This window comes from Bubalus kerabau, chromosome 5 (assembly GCF_029407905.1).
Source record: "Bubalus kerabau isolate K-KA32 ecotype Philippines breed swamp buffalo chromosome 5, PCC_UOA_SB_1v2, whole genome shotgun sequence".
Taxonomy (NCBI): Eukaryota; Metazoa; Chordata; class Mammalia; order Artiodactyla; family Bovidae; genus Bubalus; species Bubalus kerabau.
Window position 1 is genome coordinate 122,481,757 of NC_073628.1, and position 23,705 is coordinate 122,505,461.

Consider the following 23,705-nt stretch of genomic DNA (forward strand, 5'->3'; position numbering starts at 1 on the left):
ATGAACCATGACTCTAAACTGAATAAAAAAATGGAGAGAAAGGGCGAAAAACAGTGTGATAGAGAAAGAAAAGGAATGTTCTGGTGAATTGTATTAATGCACTGAAGATAGAGAAAAAAATAAAAAACTCAGAATTTTGGTAGTTGAAGAATAAATACAGAGACGTGATTGTGATCATAAGCAAGAATGCTTGGAATAGTGATTTGAGAAGAAACACATAGATGATAGCAAATGAAGTGCATGATTGTGGTAAACTAGGTTATTGGAGATAAAGAAATGAGGCAGTCAAGGAACTGAGTTCAGATTATGGAAGGATGATCGGGTAGAATAATGATAATGCTCAAATGATAATAGAACTTGAAGCATAAGAGAAGGCTGTGTGAGTTGAGTATGATTTTTTAATAAATGAAGGAGAATAATTGGAATGTCACTAGTTGACAAGTGACAAGTTTCAAGGGGGAAGGAAAAGTGATACAAACAACGTGAGTCTTTTGAAAAGCACATGATATTTTTTACAGAAGAAAGTGGGAACAATGATCTAGAGTGAAGGAGAGTGTCAATGCTATTTGGATTTCGAAAAAATAGACAAGTACCACTTGAAAGCAATAAAGAGAAAGAGGATCTTTTTTGAAGAACTGCGTTCCACTTATGGCGAAGATGGGAAGGAATGCTTGGAGAAAAGATTGAAAATAAAGGGAAGCATACTGCTTTTAGAGAGGAAATGGAAGTGAACGGTGATAATGATATAGTAGCACATTATGGCAAACAGCAGGTTGGGAGTGGGCAAGCAGTAGTGAGTGGGAAGAGGCTGGGAGAGCTTTCTCTTTGGATGTTGACTGTGATAATGCAAGGTTAAGAGTCATAGTCGATTTAATCTCAGTGTCCTAAAGTTTAATCTGTTTTACAGTGACATAGCTTATTAACTTTTGAAAATATTCTTTGTGTGCTAGATAGGGGAAAATTATTAGTTCACTACTTATTGGGTGCAATGTTTTATATGTCCCTTAGATCAAACTTGTTAATATGTGGTTAATAGCTACATTGATAATGATGTATTAAGGATCAAAGGAACTGAGCTGAAATATCTGGTGGTGAATTAATCACTTTCTTCCTGTATTTTATTTAAAAAATTTTTTATTTAAAAAGTTTTTTTTGGCTGCAGCATGCAGGATCTTAGTTCCCCGACAATGGATTGAACCTGTGTCCTCTGCAATGGAAGTGCGGAGTCTTAAAATCCTGGACTGCCAGGGACCTTCACCTGTATTTTATTAATTTGTACTGTGTATGTTTTATAACATTTTATTAGGTATTTTTAAGCTTAAAATTAGTAGATCTTCCTGTTAAAATGTACTGTATTATCATTATGTAATGACCATTTCTATATCTAATCATGCTTTTCTCTTTAAGCTTGTTTTGTCTGATATTAATTTAGTGATTCATGCTTTAAAATTATTTTCTTGTTATATCTTTCCCATCATTTTACTTCCAACTTTTCTGTGTCCTCATATTTTAAATGTATTTCTTTTGAACAGAAAGTATCTTGATTTTTAAAGTCTAATCCCACTCACAGAAGAAACTGGTGGGCTGCAGTCCATAGCGTCGCAGAGTCAGACACAGCTGAAGCGACTTAGCTTGTATGCTCTTTGACTAATGGGTTTAAATCATTTATATTCTTGTTACTATAGTTATGTTCGAAACCGTTTCTACTTTAAATTTTTACTGTGGAGCTGAGAAGAGTAGTAAAGTAATTCTTGTTTCAATGGATAGTAGTTCACTGCTACTCACCTCAGGAAAAGTCAAAGCAAGTTTAAAATTCCTTTTCATTCCCCCACTAAAACAAAAACTACAACCAAAAATTTTTTTTAAGTTCCTCTTTTCCTTAAATACTCAAAGTAGGAAAAATGATGGGCAAAAATGTCATCTGTATTTTTAATAAAAAATAAACATAGTGTAAAGCCATGGTCTTATGCTTCTAAACTTCTTGGGACTTATGTAATTTATTATGTAAGTCTCATAATTCAAGTTGCCTAGCAAGTTGAATTTCAAGTGTAATTATTGTTGCCTGTTGAAAGTGCATTAGTTTGTTAGAACAGGAACAGTGTATGGAAGTTAACTATGTGTTGTCAATGAATAAATGTCAACATTTAAAAACAAATTACTATTTTTGAGGTAACATATTTGAATTAAGGTAGTATATGTTCAGGGACTGGGAGTGGGGATGGACACTCTGAGAAGTAAAATAGCTTAGGGTGAAATACCTGGTTTTACGGAAACTAATTTTTAGAAGCTCCAAAACTTTGGCCACCTGATGTGAAGAGTCGACTCATTGGAAAAGACCCTGATGCTGGAAAAGATCGAAGGCAGGAGGAGAGGGGGACGACAGAGGATGAGATGGTTGGATGGCATCACTGACTCAATGGTCATGAGTTTGAGCAAGCTCCGGGAATTGGTGAAGGACAGGGAAGCCTGGCATGCTGCAGTCCATGGGGTCGCAGAGTCAGTCAGACACGACTAAGTGATCAAGAAGCAGCATTGTCTTATATACTATGGAAAAATAAAAGAGCCATGAAAGATAAAAGGACTTTGATACTTGTTGTAACTGAGAACCTCAAGTAAAGATAAAATGCAATGTTTTCCTTAAATGCTATTGGCCACATAAGGAAAACCCATAATTGAAAACTGAGATTACTCTATACTTAACTTTGTTCTCTCTTCCCAGGGCCATGGCCACTGCATTTGCTGTTGGAGTTGTGAAATATACTGAAGCTTTGTCTGGATTCCAGGTAACTTTTGTTTTCTGTAGAATTGAGATGTGGACTTGAAATGTATTAAAACGGATATTCTAATCCCTGAGAATCCCAGATTTGGTTGTTAATGTGTTCTTCGTGTTGGTGACTGCTAGATAAAGAGTATGCTGTAATGTGAAAAGTGTAGGTGCTAGGCATTAAGTTCAAATTCTACCTCTTCATAGCTGTATAAAGCTGAGCAAGTCAACTGAGCACAAACACTTCGATATCTCCATCCTCTGTGCTGGTTAACCTGATTGGTGGTGGGGTGATCCTCTCATGATGTATGTGTGTATCAGATCATCATGTTGTATACTTTATATGTCTTATAGCTCTGTCAATTATACCTCAGTAAAGCTGAAGAAAAATGTCTCCATCCTTGAACAAGACTTATTAAAGCCATTGCTCTGCCTATCTTATAGAGGAATTTTGAGACTCAAATAAGATAGTGTATGTGAAATCTTTTGATACTATAACACATTATAAAAATGTTAGCTACGTTATTTGGAGTCTCCAAAGCTGCTATTGGATAACATGGCTAGTATTGCCTTCACATGGGTTCTTTAGTAATCATGACTTACGTGGTGTTTTTGCCTTTATATTTGTTTCAAGATGAGGATTATAGAGTCTAATGGGTTTAGTGGTTAGATGGTTGTGTTGTATATTCCCCCATTTGCCTCTTAAGAACCACTTTCTGTCCTTCTCCAATATGCTTTGTGCCCAGGGAAAGTTAACTTAACACATATCGAAATAAGATTCTCCTGCCCTCTGGCCTCTGGTTAGGTTTGGACAATGGGAGGCATGAAGGAAAGATAGGAGAACAGAAGGAAGAAAGCTCCAGTTATTTATTTTGATATATCTCTCCCTCCTGGGTCATAGATCAGCAGGGGCAGTGTTCTCTCCCAACAGCTAAAGCTTCTGTTGGGCAGCACTTTCCTATACTATTGATATGTCTCACTGGTTTCCTTAAGGCCTGGGGGGGCGGGGGGTGGGTAGTAGTCATTTTCACCTGTTGCTGGCCCTGTGGTAATATACCATTTCTTGTTCATTTCCTGCCCACATCCTTGTATATATACATATAGCACATATGTATGTATATACATGTAGTCTCTTCATTAAACTTCCTTCAGTCATACCTTTCTGTTGTGTTGTTCCTTGCTAGAAACCTTCCTGACACAGAGGTCATTGTCAGAATCACTTTTAGTGGAGTGGTTGAGAAAGAGAGGTAGAGAAGTAAATGGAAAGAAAGAAAAGATTAATAAGGACATGGATTTTTTTTTTTCAAGAATATGGCAATGAAGAGAAGGAGAATGTTAGAGAGCATCACAGCTAGTGAGAATTCTGAAGACCTAGAGAAAAAAATTGTAATCAGAGATACATACTTGACTTTAGGTTGTGAATAAGAAATTAATTAGAAGGAGAAGAAAAATTATATAATATAAGCAAAAAGCTTGTGAAATTTGAATGATATAATCTGATTAAAATCACAGATATCAGGATTAGCCTTGTAAGGAGAGACATCTTTGAGAACAATGAAATGGCAAATAGTGGGTTAATATCTATGAGGTAAATAATTAGGGAAGTTCTTGCTGAGGAGGCTCAGTTTCTTCTGCAATGTTGAAATCAAGGTCATTTGTTCAGAGGAGGAAGGATTTGTAAGGAGAGGGCTGAGGGAGAATGAGAGAGGTTTAAAATGTTGGTTGTGAGAAATGGAAGAGGGAATTGTTTACTGGACAAGCTATGGACTCTGGTTGAAATGTTCAGAACTTTGGGGACTTAAAAGAGAAGTGCTTTGGAGGAATAAAAGGATGAAATACGGAGTGGGCCAGCAGGAAGGTGGTTGATGTCATCTACCAAGTGTCTAGGCCACATGGGAAGGATAGAAACCATGAACATGGAGATACTGTTAAAAAGATAAGGCTGAGAAAGTGGAGGTCTTAAAGAATATGCGTTGGAAGTAGAGGATTGAGAGCGTTGAAGGGGTAGATGGCTATCATCAGAGAATGGTATATTGAAATTGAAGATTCAAAAAGGTTAGTAGTGACAGTAAGAGGAGTAACTAAGTAGATACAGCAGTGTGTTCGGTAATCAGAGGGGCCTCAGTGAATGACAGTTTCTTCACTGAAATTCAATATCAGCTTGGGTTCCAGAAGAAAAGGCCTTAGTAACAAATAAAAATAAATACCCATCTTTTAAATTAAATTTCAGAAATGTGTGCTCCTAGATGCAAGTATCTTGAGAAGAAGAAATGACTATATGTTTCCCATTTTAATCACCACCCCTCTGTTGTACATATTAGATAATTCCTTGTACATATTAGACACTCAAATATTTGTTGAATATTTGGAAAAAGAACAAAGAAAAACAGATCAAATTTTTACTGTAAGATAATAGCTTTCACTTTTCACTTTCATGCATTGGAGAAGGAAATGGCAACCCAGTCCAGTGTTCTTGCCTGGAGAATCCCAGGGATGAGGGAGCCTGATGGGCTGCCGTCTGTGGGGTCGCACAGAGTCGGACACGACTGAAGTGACTTAGCAGCAGCAGCAGATTTATTTGAGGGGCTAGATTATGATCGTAATTATATTCTGCAGTAAATTCAGTATGTGCATGTGTGCTAAGTCACTTCAGTTGTGTCCTACTCTTTGTAACCCCATGGACTGTAGCCCTCTAGGCTCCTCTGTCTATTCAATTCTCCAGGCTGAAATACTGGAGTGGGTTGCCATGCCCTCCTCCAGGGGATCTTCCCGACCCAGGGATTGAGCTCAGGGATTGAACCCACATCTCTTATGTCTCCTGCATTGGCAGGTGGGTACTTTAGCACCACCAATATTGTGTAGATTTCTTTCTTATTTGTGTGCTAATGTTTATTTGGTACTTCTATTTTCAAAGCTAATTTAATTTATATTTATTGTGGTATCTGTAGTCAATTTGAAATGACAGTTTTTTATAATCTTTCTCTTTCAGTTCAAATATATAGATTTTAAAAATAAGGTCTTAAATAGAGGAATAAGTGGTATGTTTGGGTAGATAATCACATTCCAAGTTCTTCATAAATGAGCTTCTATTTATGTAAGCATATCTTGAGATCTTATATTTATGTACCATATTACCATTTTACTTCATAAATCATGATATATAACAATATATAATTATCACAATAATAACTAACATTGGGTGATACTTATTATGTGACAGGTGCCATTCTAAGTAGTTTACATAATTTACTTTTTTTTTCCCCAAAATGTGCTGTTATTTTCCTTATTTTATAGATGAAGAAACAGGTATAAAGAGGTTAACTAACTTGCCTAAGGTCACAGAATTAGTGAGTAGATTCAAACCTAGAAAGTCTGGCACCAGTGCTCAGAATACTAACTGCCACCACTAATACGACATAGGTTTATATACAAATGTAAGTGCATTATTCATCTACTGCTTGTTTAAATATCTCTTTACCTTGAGCTCCCTAAGGTCACAGACACTGCATGGCACATTGCAGCTTATCAATAAATTTTGTAAACTAGTGAATAAGCTTCTCACTTTCCAAGATAATTCTGCTATTCGCTACAGATTTTCCTATTATTTTCCAACTACCGCTCTTGGCTTTTTTTTTCAAGTCTATTCCAGTTCTTATTTGGGTGGTTTGATTTGGAACGTGTTATGACATTTGAAATCTTTACATTAAAAAAAATTCATTCTTTTGCTGAGACAAAAATTTTCTTTTTCTCTCCTCCTGCCAAATATCATAGCAGATTAAGTGTTTACATGAGGGGAGTTTGTAATCCAGGATTTCTGCAGCAGCGGGCTTCAAATATTCTAGTCAAATCCTGCCTTTTGTCTGGCTGTTCCTGATGCACTCATCAAAGCCTCGCTCTGGCATCTCTTAGTCACGGAGCGCTTATTTTGAGACTGGTTGCTATCATCACTGCTCCCTCTACTTAGGTGCCACCTAGTTACTTTTGATTTGGCAGTTGTGGGTTAAATACATTCCAGGGTCTAGTCCTGCTTAAGCTTGCCAGCTCTCTATTTTAAATTAATGCACAGTGGGTCATTTCTTAAAAGAGTAAAGCTTTCATTGAACGAGAATTGTTTCAAAGCACTCATTTTTCTTCTTTTCTGTAGATGAGAGTCTTCTTTCACCATTAAGTTGTGCTTTTCTCCCTCTGCCCTATGAAGCTACACTACTCTGCAGTTAATAATGGCTGATGATTGAAAAGAACTTACACTTTAATCTTAAAATATTGTTTTCTTTTGAGATACATGTTTGACTATTCTTCCTCACTGCCTTGCAGTCATCTTTTTAAATATTTACTTCTAGTCCATGGAATTAATATCAATCTAAAAGAGCTGTTTTACTAAGGAGTTTTTAAATTATAAATATACATATAAAGATCCTATTTTTGCTATGGTTTTTAAGTCCAATAATTCCCTGACAGAGAACCAGGTAAGAGATTAATAAATTCATTAGCAGTTACTTGATAATAGAAAATATGTGGAACTATTTTTTAAAAGCTCCTCACTTTATATATAATTACCCTTCAGTCTCCCTCGCAGCACTTTTTATCTTTTTGTTATGTCTAGCATTCATCAAGTTAGAAATAGGCCACAGGGTATTTAAAATGCCTTTCCCAATTTATAAAGAGGAATAAAAGATGGAATTTTGGATTCAAAAGCAGAAACTACTTATTGTAGCAACTATATGCTAGAGACTGGTCATTGTAAGCTAGTCATAGTTAGGAATTCTGTCTCAACCACATTTGTATCACCATTATCTAAGGTAATTGCAGACCTTCTTTTTCTTTACCATTCTTCTTTTCCTTTTTTCCTCCTTTCCTCCAATTGAGAAATGAGATTTTGGAGTCCAGAAGAGAGGTAGAGCTGGAAATGGGATTTTGAAAGCAGTCTAAATATAAATAGTATTTAAGACTATAGGTGGGAGAGGGCTATCTAGGATGAATGTTTAGAGAAGTTACAGAAGGAGATTTAGAAGGAATAGTCGGTAGGATATAAATAGACTGTAGTTTCAAAGAAGCTAGAAGAAGTGACTTAACATGGAAGGTGATCAGTGCTGACACATGCTTATAGGAGATAGAATAAAATAAGGAATAATGTTACTGAGTCAAAGCTCATACTGCTTGCTGCACAACAGGCCAAGAAATTAAGAGAGGAGTTGTTGTGGTGAGGAATTCATTATTCAGAAAACCAGCACACTGAGAAGATGGTGGACTGTGTCCCAAAGAATCATCCTATCTGAGTTACGATTCAAGCGTCTTTTATACTAAAAGGAAAGGGATTGTGGTTGATTTTTGCAAACTTTTTGGTGCTGGAATCCTTTGTTCTTGCAGCTGTCCATGTAATCCTGGTGACAGTGTTCCTATAAACCTCCAACAAGACAAATGTTATTCTCAGCTGTGCAACTTTTTAATCTCTATACAAATGGAAAATGTTTCATATTTAATAGTCAGAGCCTTGAGAATGGGCTATCCTGTATATTTCAGGTTGTAGGCAACATTCTTATAGTGATCAGCTTATAGCAAAAGCAGTATAATACAAAGGTTAACATAGAAGAGACAGATCCAATATGGAGTCAGATTTATTCTTCCCTATTACAATACGACTTATAAGAAATAAGATTCAGTTTGACAAGTTGACTACAACTGTAATTAGAGTGCTTGGGACAAAGACCTGATTGGAGTTGGATGAAAAAAATTGGAAATGAGGAATAAAGATAATGACTTTAGACCCTTCTTTCAGGAGACATGATTTTAAAGGGAAGCAGAGAAGTGAAGGATAGCTGAAAATTTTAAGGGGCATATTTTAAATAGCGGACAGTTTAAAAACTCATTTCCAAGCCAATATGAATAATACAACATAGAGAAAGTGAGAAATATATGATGCAAGTAGAAGGGAGATAATTTCAGGAGTAAAATTACTGTGCAGGTGAGCATCGGATCCACAGCATCGTTTTCTCCGTTGACCTTAGATGGCTGCATAAACTTCTTCCGTGTTCACGTCAACGGAAACGGTGTTTACACGCAGGTGCACATTTTAGATTGGTGATGGAAAGGTGAGGCAGGGCTCATCTGATAATTTCTGTTTCGTCAATGAAATATGGACAAGGTGAAGTGTTTGGACCGGGGTAAAAAAGGTTTAAGGAAAGCAGAGAAGCCATAAAGTAGTCATCTAGGAGAGTGGAGATTAGAACTTGTGACATATGTCTGGCTTCAACATTGTCTCATCAGGGGAAAATGTGCCAACCTGTTTTAAGCACACTTGTCACTGAGAGCACATTTTTGATTATTTACCAAGCACCATGCCTTCAATAATAGGACATATTTTGGCTCTCACTCATGGTTATTTTTTGCTCTGATTCAGATACCTAGAAATTTCTTTTATCTTGCTCTTCATCTCATTTCTTAATTTAAAAACATTTTTTCAAATTATCTTTTATTTTGCATTTCCATGTGTTTGTGTAGCAGGAGAGTTTTCCAAGTGTTTTCAAGGGAAATGAAAGTAGAACTTCTATTTCTCTGAATTTCAATTTCATCATTTATGAAATGGTAGTAATATTTACTTGCAGAATTGTGGTTAAGTATTAGAAATGACATGTATAAAATATTGGCCCTTAAAAGACAATCAATAAATGATAGTTATAATTATTATTACCACTAAATATTATTCTTTTGTCTAAAAAAACAAAAGACCTTGCTTCTATTTGCTTTTTTTCTAAAGTTATTTTCTGAAACTCTGAAACTGTATTTTTAAATGAATACTTTTAAAAAATAATTTTAATGTGCCACAGTGTTTCTAAGTTTATGTATTAGTTTATTTGGAATATAAAATATCTTACCAAATGAAAATTTATTTGTATATTGGGTTATATAATGTTTTAGGGCTTGATAATATAATATTTAAGAGAGAACAGACTTCAAATAGAGAATGTATTTCCTTACAAGACTTTATTCTTATTACACAAGCAAATTTATAATTAACAATATAATTTGAAAAACCTAGTAATAACAATGAGGAAAAGCATGGAATAAAAAAGCCAACATATAACTTGAAAGGGATTTTTGAAAACTTTCACAGTATTTTTCATATCCTGTTTGTCTACTAACATATTGCTGAAGACTACAATGCTTTGAGGTAAAGTGTTATATCAGCTTGAGTAACTAGTATTAAGACATGCTAATCATATAATTTTAGTGTCAGTCTGGAGTTTTTCTTCCCCAAATTAGAAAAGCCAGGGCTATGTTTGGTATTCCCTAAAAGAATGTGAATACTACCAAAATCAATGTTCAATGCTTAAAGGAGAAATATGAAATATGAAACATTGACATAGTGAATCTTTATTCCATATCCTCTTCCATGTTGCTCTGCTCTAGGACATGCATCTCCTTTTCAGGTAATAACCCATATTCATTTAGGAAAGACTCCACATCCCCAGTAAAAAATTCTTCAGCCAGCTGTTCAGTAACACTAATGAAATTGCTTAGGAGTTCCCCACCTTTGTAGACAAGCAGCGTGGGGAGTACATCTGAGGAAAAGCGGTCTCCGGCGCCTGTATTAGAAGCCTTTATTTTACAAAACTTGACCATAGGGTATTCGGCTGCAAGGCATGTCAAGCTACTGTTTAGAGCATCACAGCCCTTGATACCATCTTCATAAATATGAACAACGATAGTGGTGATTTTCTGTTCCTTTTCAATGGTTTCCAGGAATTGCTCCCCAGATTCCAGCTCATACACAAACCCATATCTAGGCCCAAAACTCAGCTTCTGGTGCATATCCTGCATACACTGTCTGCGGTATTTACGAAGGCAAGTTTCATCTTCTTTGTCTTTGTGGATTAGTTCATATTCTTGAACGCTCATCTGGGAATAGATGAAAGAAATGATAGAGATCAATCAGTCAGAAATTTGTACTCCTTATACGTAACAAACCCGTTTTCAACTTTATGAGTTTGCATTTGCTATCTCCTCTACCTCCACGGGGTTGCAAAGAGTCGGACGCGGCTCAGTGACTCACTTTCACTGCCTCCTGAGGTGGCCTTTTCTTCCACCTCATTTGTTCAAATGTCACCTTCTTTGATTATTCTACCTAAAAGTGTCCCTGCCCCATACTTACTACCCCTTTTGCTTTATTATTTTTCTTCATAGTAACAAATAATACTTGATATCATTATATATATTTATTTGTCTAATATTAGTTTTCCTAACTTTTGTGTTCTGTGGGGGCAGGAGTTTTTTGTGTGTCATTCATCACTCTCTAATATGTTTTGTGTCTGGCCCATAATAGAGGTTCAGTAATTATTTCATGATTAAATGCATACATTAGTATTGCTGAATATAGTTGAGCTGTGAGATGGTCATGGAATGTTCCAGTTTGGGTGAAAAAAAACCCAGCAAGGCCTACTTTAGAGTGACTTTCATAAAACTGTAAATACACACATGTGCACACAAGTGCCTGCACACTCGTTTAAATGTGTCCCCAACAAATGCCTTTGGACATTATTGCCTCCTCAACAAAAGTTGTTTAAAAGATTTTGTCTAATCACTTACTGATTTTTTTGGAATCTGTAGGATGGCATTTAAGCAAGACAGCTTTTACTAATATTTGGAGTTCACCAGATTAGCCAGAAGACTAGTGGCATCACCGCCAGCTGAAAAGTTCTGGGAAACGCGAATTTGGGGACACCACCCCAGATCTACTGAATCAGAATCTGGAAGGGTGAGGCTGAGTGAGCCATGTTTAAACAAGCCCTCCAGGTGATTTGTATGCACTGGTTTAGGCTAAAATGAGAAAAGACCTAACTTCTATTTGCAAGACAGCTACTTTTCACTGCAGCTGGAATATAAAATTACCTGCAGAGCCTTTCTTAATTGCAATGTCATTATGATTTAGGCAATAGAATTTTAAACACCCTCTCCCTTCACACATACACATGCACACACACATGATATAAAGGAGTGTTGATGGGATATAGTGTGATTAATTGATGTGGAGCAGCCCAGAACCATGGAAGTTGGGTGACCCCCAAATTTATGGAAAATTTACTATTTATTAGATAATTTATATAGATTATTTTCTTAATCTTCACAGTAAACCTATGAGGTAGGTTTTTTATAGAAGATACCAGGATTAAGTAGAAATATCTGGTGCTTTCGTTGTTCTCTTGTTTCTTCCTCCTATATTTGCTTTTCTAATGTCCTCATTCTCTTTTTTTTATCTCATTCTTCTTATCGTGTTTTTTTCTGCTTTAAGTTTATCTTTCCAAATTAATTTATTTTAACCCTAACCATTGTTAAATGTTTTGTATAATTTGTAAGTTGCTATCATGCTGCTGCTAAGTTGCTTCAGTCGTGTCCAACTCTGTGCGACCCCATAGACGGCAGCCCACCAGGCTCCCCCATCCCTGGGATTCTCCAGGCAAGAACACTGGAGTGGGTTGCCATTTCCTTCTCCAATGCATGAAAGTGAAAAGTGAAAGTGAAGTTGCTCAGCTGTGTCTGACTCTTAGCTACCCCATGGACTATAGCCTACCAGGCTCCTCCGCCCATGGGATTTTCCAGGCAAGAGTACTGGAGTGGGATGCCATTGCCTTCTCGGAAGTTGCTATCATAGTTCTCTGTTAAACAGACTGAACCACAAATACTGATTTACATACACATTATATAATAAGAGACAAATGAGAATTTTTTAAAATGCGCCTTTAAAAAAAATCATGGCTATATTGCGGCTTATTCTGCTTACCTTCTTCCTCCTCCTTTGAAGGAGGAAGCTGAGAACTGTCAATGAACCCCCCCCTTCCACTTAACCAGTATTGTCAGTTTGGTCAATGTCTTTTTGTACTTTTTTACATAGATGCTCATATAATCATTTCAGCATAAATACAAATACAGTGTTTGTTTTCTATTGCTCTAGAAAATGGTATCACATAACTTTCTGCATCTTGCTTTCTCATATTGTGGAACTACCTCTAAGTCAGATCATGTATTTGTAACTCTTTTTTTTAACAGTTGCCTATGACGACTTCATAGGCAAAAGCATTTACTGCATTCCCCCCCCCCGCTTTTTTTTTTTTTGCTAATACAAACAATACTTTAATAAAAACATATTGTAGATTATTAATAATAAATAATAGATTTTTTTTTCTTATCTTACCTTTCTGCTGAATCTTTCTTTTGAGTCTTTGTCATCTCTACTCTGAGGAGAAGACATTTGTCTGAGAATCTCCTTCTTGCTGGGTGCAACTGAATCACTATCTTCACTCTCCAACTTAAACTTTCTCCAGTCATTTATTACTCCTTTGGGTCCTGGAATAAAATTTAAAGCAAATTGTCTCCCCTTTTCATGTTTCTTCCCTTTCTCTCTTCCTTCCTTCTTTTCCTCATTTATATAGCTAAATTTATCAATCTTCCTTTGTGATTTCTTGGTTTTGTGTTATACTTAGAAGGTCACTGTCATGAAATTAGTTTTCATGGATTTTTGTTTCATATTCATATAAATTTATTCAAGTTCCTGACTAAATCTAAAAATTCTATATGGTTATTAAACAGAGAAGGGAGTATTACTTAAATGAGATTCAATAGAGTTAAAAGAAACTTGAATTTAAAAATTTAAACCATGCTATTTGACTTTTAAACTCTTGCTAGTGGTATATAGACAGCCACACACAATTTAACAGATCAAGAAAACAGGCTTTGGATAAAATGAAGTCTAAGTTATTCTGGAAGAATATTGAAATCAATTTTATTTAAGATTTTATGGGGAGGGAGGTGGGTGGGGGGTTCAGGATGGGGAACACGTGTACACCCCTGGTGGATTCATATTGATATATGGCAAAACCAATGCAATATTGTAAAGTAATTAGCCTCCAATTAAAACAAATAAATTTTTAAAATTATTGTTTTTTTAGATTCAAAAAATTAAAATCTCAATTTATTTATTTTTATTTTGATTTTCTATTGTTTACAATGGCAAAGAAAGCCCATAGTGGGGGAAATTAGGAGAGAAGGAAAGTCGCTTAATAGTGTAGATAGGTTTTATGACAGACAGCAAGAAATTCTCAATAATCAGTGTTTTTCTCTTTCTTTGATATCTAATTAAAATTGTTTCAAAAGTATTTGATTTCACATTAATTTATGCAGTCAAATATTTTTTAGATGATTCCATCAACCCATTCAAAGGTATTACTTAAGTTTCATACTGAGTAATGACAAAAGGCAATGGCACCCCACTCCAGTACTCTTGCTTGGAAAATCCCATGGACAGAGGAGCCTGGTAGGCTGCAGTCCATGGGGTTGCAAAGAGTCGGACATGACTGAGCGACTTCACTTTCACTTTTCACTTTCATGCATTGGAGAAGGAAATGGCAGCCTACTCCAGTGTTCTTGCCTGGAGAATCCCAGGGACAGAGGAGCCTAGTGGGCTGCCGTCTATGGGGTCGCACAGAGTCGGAAACGACTGAAGCGACAGCAGCAGCAGCAATGACAATAAGAGATCTCCAAATTTAATTTTAATTTTACAATTGTTTTTTTCTTCTGACTTTGCTTACCTGTATGTGAGGCCTGTCCTTCAAAGTCTTCCTCCAAACTTTGGCTTTTTGCTTCTTCCATTTTAGAGATTTAGTTTGATATGATCTATAGGATGAACAAAGAAGTAATGATGACCAATGAATTCTAGGAGAAATAGATGTATTTCTATTCTGCTGCCAGGTTCCATGTAAGCTAAGGGTTGTCACTAAGTGATATGGTGTTTAGCATTCTGCCTACCTCGTAAAAGGACATTAATTTAATATTTGGGTCATTAAAGATATTTTGACCTAAGAATTTTACATAATTTATAGTTTGTCTTTAAAAAGTCTTCAGTTTAGGTCTATATACTTAATGAGTATTATTTATTACTGATTTTCTTTTTTATTACTGTTACCAAATTTCATAAAATTACAATCATTTTATATATTAATAATGTTTTAATTAATAATAATTACATACTTGGGAGTTGGTGATGGATAGGGAGGCCTGGCGTGCTGCGATTCATGGGGTCACAAAGAGTCGGACACGACTGAGCGACTGAACTGAACTGAACTGATGAACACTTGTATGTGCCTGGCATTGTATCAATCATTTTATGTGTCAAAAGTCACTAATTCTCACACAGTCATATGTAGCAGGGACATTGTTAATGCCATTTTACAGGCAAGGAAGCTAAAGGACAGGGAGTTTAAGTTTTACTAGCTAAGATCACATAGTAAGTGGTAGAGCGAGGATTTGAACCTACTTTTGATCTTAGAGCTGAGTCTTAAAGCATTAACTTTTAAATGGAAGTTAAGATACCGTGTCATTTTTTCTCAGTATGGTTCGACAAATCCAGCTTCTAAGTTGGCATTAAAGATTTTTGATCTTAAGGAACAGTGCAATTTGAAGCCTTATTCCGTAACTGCTCTCCATACCATAAAGCATGTTTTGGTGATGTCACCCATCAACCAAATGGAAGCAACCAGTAACTATGCCTATAGAATTTTGAGAAGCTAAAATAAATCGTCACAAAATCCACTGAAAGCATGTGAAGTTTTATTCTTAGCAACCTCCTTGATGCCCTTGTGTAGAACTTATTTATTCCTGGTTCACATTCAAATCCAACTTATTTGCCTATTTATCTTTCCATTATCTGGAAAACTCTAATATACATACTAACACATACCCTAAGAAAGTCTCTATAGTTGTGATTTTCTTGAAATTTTCAAGTCAGGGAGGATAAACTAACAGGGGGATATACTCTCTTTTTACTTTTTCTCCCTCTTCTACTCTTTCCCCTTTGTCTTTTTCTTTCAAAGTCAGTTTTAAGCAGTGATATCATCCAGCTTATGTGTTGATCCCCTCTTAATTTTTTGTTGATAGACACTGAGCTTGGTCTGCTTGGTGCTTTCCCAAGGCACAGAATGGTAAACCAGAACTCTTTGTCTCAATTCCTTTCTTGCTGAGACTTTGTCCCCCAACATTCGGACTGGCATCTTAATTTTATTGTTTCCCTCATTACAATTCCTACCCAGAATCACTGGAGGTCAAAGGTCTTTGCCAGTTTGATTGCCAATTTGAACAAGAAAAGACTTTTAAGAAAAAGCAGTCAAGGGGATGCCGGTCTATTCCACAGTATATATGTGACTATAAATATACAACTGACAAGGAATTAATCTCCAAAATATACAAGCAGCTCATGCAGCTCAATACCAGAAAAATAAACAACCCAATGGCCCAAAAGTGGGCCAAAGAACTAAACAGACATTTCTCCAAAGAAGACATACAGATGGCTAACAAACAGATGCTCAACATCACTTATTATTAGAGAAATGCAAATCAAAACCACAATGAGGTACCATCTCACACCTATCAGAATGGCTGCCATCAAAATGTCTACAAAGAAAAAATGCTGGAGAAGGTGTGGAGAAAAGGGAATCCTCTTATGTTGTTGGTGGGAATGCAAACTAGTACAGCTACTATGGAGAACAGTGTGGAGATTCCTTAAAAAACTGAAAATAGAACTGCCATATGATCCAGCAATCCCACTGCAGAGCATACACACTGAGGAAACCAGAATTGAAAGAGACATGTGTACCCCAATGTTCATTGCAGCACTGTTTACAATAATTCGGAAAGGAAGCAACCCAGCTGTTGCTTCCATGCAGGTGAATGGATAAGAAAGTTGTGGTACATGTACACAATGAAATATTACTCAGCTATAGCAAAGAACACATTTGAGTCAGTTCTAATGAGGTGGATGAAACTGGAGCCTATTATACAGACTGAAGTAAGTCAGAAACAAAAGCAACAATACAGTATATTAGCACACATATATGGAATTTAGAAAGATGTAATGATGACCCTATATGCAAGACAGCAAAAGAGACACAGATGTAAAGAACAGACTTTTGGACTCTGTGAAAGAAGGCAAAGGTGGGATGATTTGAGAGAATAGCACTGAAACATGTACATTACCATATGTGAAATAGATAACCAGTCCAAGTTCGATGCATGAAACAGGGCACTCAAAGCTGGTGTACTGGGACAACCGAAAAGAATGAGATGGGGAGGGAGCTGGAGGGGGGGTTCGAGATGGGGAGACACATGTACACCCATGGCTGATTCATGTGAATGGATGGCAAAAACTACTACAATATTATAAAGTAGTTAGCCTCTAATTAAAATAAATTAATTAAAAATAAGTAAATAACTATAATAGATAATTTTAAATTTTAATAAATTTAGTTATGAAAAAGAATAAAAGAAAATGAAAATAAGAGGAAACAGAAGTAAGTAAATGCTGTTGGACAAAAGAATCCACTTAATTACCTACTGGAATTACTTAAAAGTAATTTTTGCTTCTAAGAAAAATTAATATAAATTTTCTTCAGAAGAACAAAGTAATGGAAAATGTTTGATAACTTCAATAGGTATTTAGTCCTCAGAAAGTTGGTTTCAAGCTAGTTTCTCTCTTTTTTTTTTAATTGGTATTTCAAATGAATGACAATGAAAGGGCTAGTCTCTTTTATTTTGCAAAAGTAAATTGATTATATGGGATAGCTACTATTTACAACAAATGTACATAAGTTTAAGAAAACCTATGTGAAATTTTACTTCACATGGTGAAGAGAGAGAAGCATCCTGCTTCTTAACCTGTTTCTTGCCAACCTAGTTGGCAATCTAGTGGAGAAAAAAGAAATTTCAGTTTTCAAAAAGAACTTTCACCAATTTCAAGGAATTCTTTTACTGAAAAGATAATCCAGTTACTTGGGGGAAAACCTGATCCATTGATTGGATTAGTCTATGTTAAGAGTAGACTGTGGGGGTCTTCACTGATGGTCCAGTCGTTAAGAATCCTCCTTGCAAAGTAGGAGACCTGGGTTTGATCCTGGGGAACTAAGATCCCACATGCTGCAGGACAGCTAAGCCCACACACCTGCACACCACAACTAATGAGCCTGGCTGCCACAACTAAAGAGAAGCCTGTGAGCTGCAACTGAGACCCACCACAGCTAAAAAGAAAAGAATAGACTATGGGCCAGCCTTTTCTTTGGACTCTGAGTTACATGAAGAACAAAACTCATCTAGTATGGCATTCACAAATTCAAAACTTAAGTAAGCCAAGTTGCCTGTGTAGTAAAAGATAGAGTCCATTCCTTACCTAATGCCTCCGTTTGAGTTAGAGGGCTTCCCTGGTGGCTCAGAGGTTAAAGCGTCTGCCTGCAATGAGGGAGACCAGGGTTCGATCCCTGGGTCGGGAAGATCCCCTGGAGAAGGAAATGGCAACCCACTCCAGTACTCTTGCCTGGAGAATCCCATGGACAGAGGAGCCTGGTAGGCTACAGTCCACGGGGTCGCAAAGAGTCGGACACGACTGAGCGACTTCACTTTCACATAGATTGGTAAAATTTACAACAGAGACAGAAATTGGAAAAAAAATTGGAAGAGGTGTATTTGCTTGAAGACACTGTAGAGGAAGACACAAGCCTATTAGTTATTGATAAGTTTGAGCTGCTGCCGCTGCTAAGTCACTTCAGTCGTGTCCGACTCTGTGCGACCCCATAGACGGCACCCACCAGGCTCCATCCCTGGGATTCTCCAGGCAAGAACACTGGAGTGGGTTGCCATTTCCTTCTCCAATGCATGAAAGTGAAAAGTGAAAGTGAAGTCGCTCAGTCGTGTCCGACTCCTAGCGACCCCATGAACTGCAGCCTACTAGGCTCCTCCATCCGTGGGATTATTCAGGCAAGAGTACTGGAGTGGGGTACACCTGTTAATATCCCCTTCATCAACTTACTCTGAGGTTTTCTGATTATCTCAAATAATTTATTCTTGTCAAAATTTGCTTTTGTATCCTAAAATTAATCCAATTAGTATTTGGAAGGTGCTTAGATGCTTGCACATGGTAAGTGCTATGTAAATCTATAAAATAAAATAATTTCTATATATTTCTATGTATAATAGTCGTTTAAAAATATGATCAATATTTAATTTGCAGTGGTATTATTAGTAGCTAAAAAATTCCATGTCTACTTTAGGTTAAAAGGATTTAAAGTAATAATAGGATTTTACAAGACTTTGTGTTATTGTAAACACAATAATATTGTAAATACAATCATTGTAAACAATACAATATTAAATGATGAGTTATAGATGTTATTGGGAATAACAGATATGATTGGAAATTGGTGATAAAGTTGAGCAAGAAGACAAAAAAATCTGCCACCTTCCCTAAGATTTACTGTGGTTCAAGAATTACTCTATTTTCCATATGATATATTATAAAAATCTGTGTTAGTGTTCTTTATTATTTCAGACAGTTATAATACTGTTTCAATTAATAAAATCTGTGTTAAGTAAAAATGGTGTTTGGATGACCTTTGACAGACTACCATTCAAATGAGTACTACAAAACTCTTAAAAGTGAAAATAATATTGGCGAGAAATAGAATTTAAAAGTATAATTCTACCAAGTTAGGTTTTATTTTTCTCTTAGTTTAGAATTTAATAGTATGTTAAAATAGTAGCTTATATGGGACAAGATTTTATGTTAAAATAGTAGCTTATATAGGATAAGATTTTTCAAACTATGTCTTCAAAACTCTAGCACCCCCCATCCATGGTTTAGTAATTACTAAGAAATAAAATGTGACAATTTAAAACAATTTTTCTTTTAGTTCCTGTTTTACACAAAATAGTGATCTGGAATAGAAAGGAAGTGAGTAAAATTCTTAAATATTTGCTTTTAAAATCTCTCTAAAAACCCCAAGTCCACCCTTAGAATATCTCATTGTTGTCATTACTCCTGTTCACATGAAGCTGTGATGACATTCATTAGTCATTTCATTTATGTTGATTTAATCTAATCAAAATATCTAGTTTAGAACTGACTATAGAGTCTCAGTGTTCCTAAAGAAGAGCTTTGCTTTCAATACTAACTGTGGTAATTTACTGGTGAGTTTTCAAATAGTGTGATCGTCTCATCACTGAACCTTAAACTCATTTCTGTCCTAGCATCCACAACAGTTTCTAGAACTTATCTTACATGCTTCATTACTGTAAGTTCTTCCAGGACAAAGACTAGTCTTTACTTGTCACTGTCTTACTTCTGATAATTGTTTCACATGTTGTAAAAAAGTCCATAAATGACGGCAGCAATTTAGAAAGAATCGAAGTGGTATGTCCACTTTATATACAGACTATTTTAAATGTTCACAAAACCTTTTCCTCATTTTTCAGATGTGAATTCTCAGGCTCTGAGAGATTCAGTGACTTGCCAAAGCTCACAGAAGTAGTATGGAGTAGATAGAACTCAATTTCAAATCCAGGTTTCTCTGACTTCCAAATTTCTAAAATCCTTGTTTTTTCCACTATTCAATAACATGCTCAATGAATGAATGAATTAATGAAACAAATCCACCTCATTTTTGAATAAGCATTAAAACCAAGATGAGAATATGAAAAATAGCAAATCAATAAGTCACTATGTCCTTATTCTTTGAGATAATACTTATTCTAATGATATATTTCTTGAGATAGTATATATTTGAATTATATATTTCTTGAGATAGTATTTATATGAATTATATATTTCTCTGCTTTGGATTAAACCTCATTCATTTATACCAAATGTAATAGAAGAGTCTGTTTATTTCAAGTTTTCTGAATAAATTCTAAATGACTGATAATGACTCTGGAAAGTTAATGCAAAAGACAAAATGGCTTTGCCTGCTGTTGGTTCTTGACAGTCATACATATTGCCTGAGAATTTATCATCAATCCTGTGTCTCTGGATCACTGATAAAAGCAAGTGTAATAGGCAATATGCTTCAATTTCATATCCAAATAAAACTGCAAAATGCTCTTTATAGAACTACTCTCGCTTGTGTAGCAAAATTATGGAAATGTTGCACTGATCTTGGTGTTGAGATTTGTGTAGCAAAGTGAGATACTTCACTCAAAGACTCATCTCAACCATTTTAAGATAATTAATTCTACATTCCAAACAATGACATTTGAATTTTTCAATGTGAAAGTGAAAGTGTTAGTCGCTCAGTCGTGTCCAACTCTTTGCAACCCCATGGACTGTAGCCCATCAAGCTCTTCTGTCCATGGAATTCTCCAGGCAAGAATCCTGGAGTGGGTTGCCATTTCCTTCTCCAGGGGATCTTCCCAATCCAGGATTGAACTCAGGTGTCCTGCATTGCAGGCAGATTCTTTACCATCTGGACACCAGGGAAGCCTTTTTAAATGTAACTGAAGAAACAGTTCTATGGCTTCAGCAATCTTTAAGAGCAAATTCAAAAATTAAGCCTGTTTCTTAGTCCTGTTTTTATGTAGCTCACCTTTTATATAAAATCTTCTCAACGTGTGGCATATGTTTACAAGCTAACACTTTAGTCTTTAAAACTTTATACCACTTTTCTACTTGTAAAAAATCACATATAAACCTAGTTTACTGGTGACTTAGTCTGCTAGGACTGCTATAACAAAATGTGACAGACTTTGAAGCTTAAACAACAGAAATTTATTTTCTTACATTTCTGTAGGCTAGAAGTCTCAGATTAAGATTGATTTCCGGTGAAGCCTCTCTTACTGGTTTGCAGAAAGTCACCTCCCTGTGTTATTAAATGATACAGAGAGCTGGAGTTCTGACATCTCATATTGTCAGGACATTAATCCTATGAATCAAGGCCCTACCCTCATAACCTCATTTAACCATTAATTATTTCCTTATTAATTACTTATCTCAAAATGCCATTACATTTGGAATTAGGTCATCAACATATGAATTTGGAGGGATACAGTTGAGTCCATAGCACCTGACTCTTAATTGTAAAGCATTATCTAAATTATACAGATTCTGGCCACTATTTCTGTACTTCTATATGGCCTGTCTTTTCCTTACATTGTAAGGCTTTGGTTTGGGGCCTCAGCATTTCTCACATTTCCCCAACTATCCTTTAAGAATGGCAGGTAGGGAAATGAGGCATAGTTAGGATTATGTTACCCGTTTTTTAGATTGTTTATTAGTTCTTTCTCTGCTCTGGACTCGCATTCCTGGGATGCCACAGAGGTCCTTTAAAAATATAGGCCAGGAAACTCCTACCTATCAAATAATACAAGTGCCGGTTATTTTCTTGGCCAGTCTTGGGGTTGTTCTGATGTCTGTGGAAAAATATTGATGTTCTATGCTAACTACCCATTGGGTTTAGCTGGTAAAGAATGGTACAGGTGGCTCAGTGGTAAGGAATCTCCTGCCAGTGCAGGAGATGCGGGAGATGCCGATTTGATCCCTGGGTTGGGAAGATCCTCTGGAGTAGGAAATGGCCACTCACTCCAATATTCTTGCCTAGCAAATTCCATGGACAGAGGAGCCTGCAGGGCTGCAGTCCACATGCTAACTACAATACAAATTAAATACAATACAATCTATTGTGTTAAAAAATAGATCAGAAGAGTGATACATAGACTTTGTTCAGAATGTATGGGTTCACCTTGGTCTAGGTCAGATTAAGTAACTATAGTGCACTTAAGAATACACTGTTTATCAGTATTTTCCATACAGAGGGAAAAAATTGTCTTAAGCATTTCAGTAAGTATTATTTGCTGTTGAGAAATAAAAGGCATAAATGCCAGAGCAGGGGGAAGCCTCCATAGAAATATTCCATTTTATTTACTAGGGCTGAGGTCCAGGTAAATGTGTTTTCATTCCTTTTCTTTTTTTCAATTGTAATTTAAGGTTTTAGATGCTGTATCCTGACACTGGTTTCTCTAAGTACAAAATAAAGAGATCCAACAACCAAAGATAAAAATGATCTTGTTTTGACATACATGGCATCTTTCCATGAACATCAAAAATGTAAAAATCACAGAGTATTAAAGAATCTTCACTGTGAAATTTTTGAAATAATTTTTTGTTGTTATTATACAATTAAAAGCAAATAGCCTTCCCCCTCTCTTATACATGAATGCACATGTTCCCTTTGGAAAACACATTGAATAAGAAGCTGTTTCAGAGAAGGTGCTGTACTAAAAATGGCATTATTATGTCTGAACGTGATTAGCCATGAGATATAAATAACTGACTGGGAATAAAGTACTGAAGTGCTTGATTAAAATAATTCTTTATCTGAAGTGGGATATACCAAATTATCTATCTTTAAGGCATACTTAGAACATACTGTGCCATTAGGTGGATAAAACCAAGCAAAACTTCTTGGTGAGGAAAGTCTACAGATATTCTCCTTCACCTTCACTTTTGATAGAATTCTGGATTCTGTGTCTTGGTCTGCGGCTCTGTAAGGATGATACATCCAAGCAGGGCTTCATGTTCTATATTTTCCTCCCTTTAACCATACATCTTCTTATATCTTTGCCTTCCTGTGTTTTCCAAGGTGACTGTGAGCTAATCTGATCAACTAAGCCAGGCTAATGCTCTCACCAGTGCTGCTATATTGATGTCAGATGTTTTAACCCCTGCCGCAACTGTCTTACCAATGTCATATGGGCGCCTGTAGAAAACCGTTCCGGTTTTTCTTTCTTTTCTTAAAAAAAGTGATTAGTGGTGGAAATTTCATATCAGATAGGTCTGACGGCACCATGTCAGATCATGGAAGCTATTACTGGACTTGTGAAGACATCATTATCTCTCAGATCACAAAAGTAACTGATGATTTCACCCAAGCCACAATTTCCTCTTTCTCTACCCCACTCCACTATTTTATGTACTGACTATGAATTGGAGATTTTTAGTAAGAATTAAGTGGTCTTGGTTTAATATTAATATAGAAGGGATTTTATGGCTCACATCAGTTAATTTCTTGAGTTACTCTCTAACTGGTTTATTTATATATATCTTCTACCCAATGAAGAATTAGCTTCTTGTGGGCAAAAC

At 36.0% G+C, this 23,705-nt stretch overlaps 1 protein-coding gene across 1 annotated transcript; it reads right to left on the reverse strand.

Moving 5' to 3' along the window:
* Nucleotides 1–9,745: 9,745 nt before the first annotated feature.
* On the reverse strand, nt 9,746–21,465 carry PDC (phosducin). Its single transcript, XM_055583660.1, has 4 exons — nt 21,348–21,465; nt 14,344–14,428; nt 12,951–13,102; nt 9,746–10,660 (listed from the first exon to the last, which is right to left on the reverse strand). Exons 2-4 carry the CDS (start codon nt 14,402–14,404, stop codon nt 10,136–10,138), a joined length of 738 nt encoding a protein of 245 aa, XP_055439635.1. The 5' UTR covers nt 14,405–14,428; nt 21,348–21,465; the 3' UTR covers nt 9,746–10,135.
* Between the last annotated feature and the right edge of the window lie 2,240 nt (nt 21,466–23,705).

Bases quoted from the DNA above. Each gene is read 5' to 3' on its own strand.
- PDC (XM_055583660.1), bottom strand. From the start codon at position 14,404: ATGGAAGAAGCAAAAAGCCAAAGTTTGGAGGAAGACTTTGAAGGACAG. The intron at 13,103-14,343 runs GTAAGCAAAGTC...ATTTTATTCCAG, and splicing joins AGGACAGGCCTCACATACAG to GACCCAAAGGAGTAATAAAT. The intron at 10,661-12,950 runs GTAAGATAAGAA...ATCTATTCCCAG, and splicing joins AAGAAAGATTCAGCAGAAAG to ATGAGCGTTCAAGAATATGA.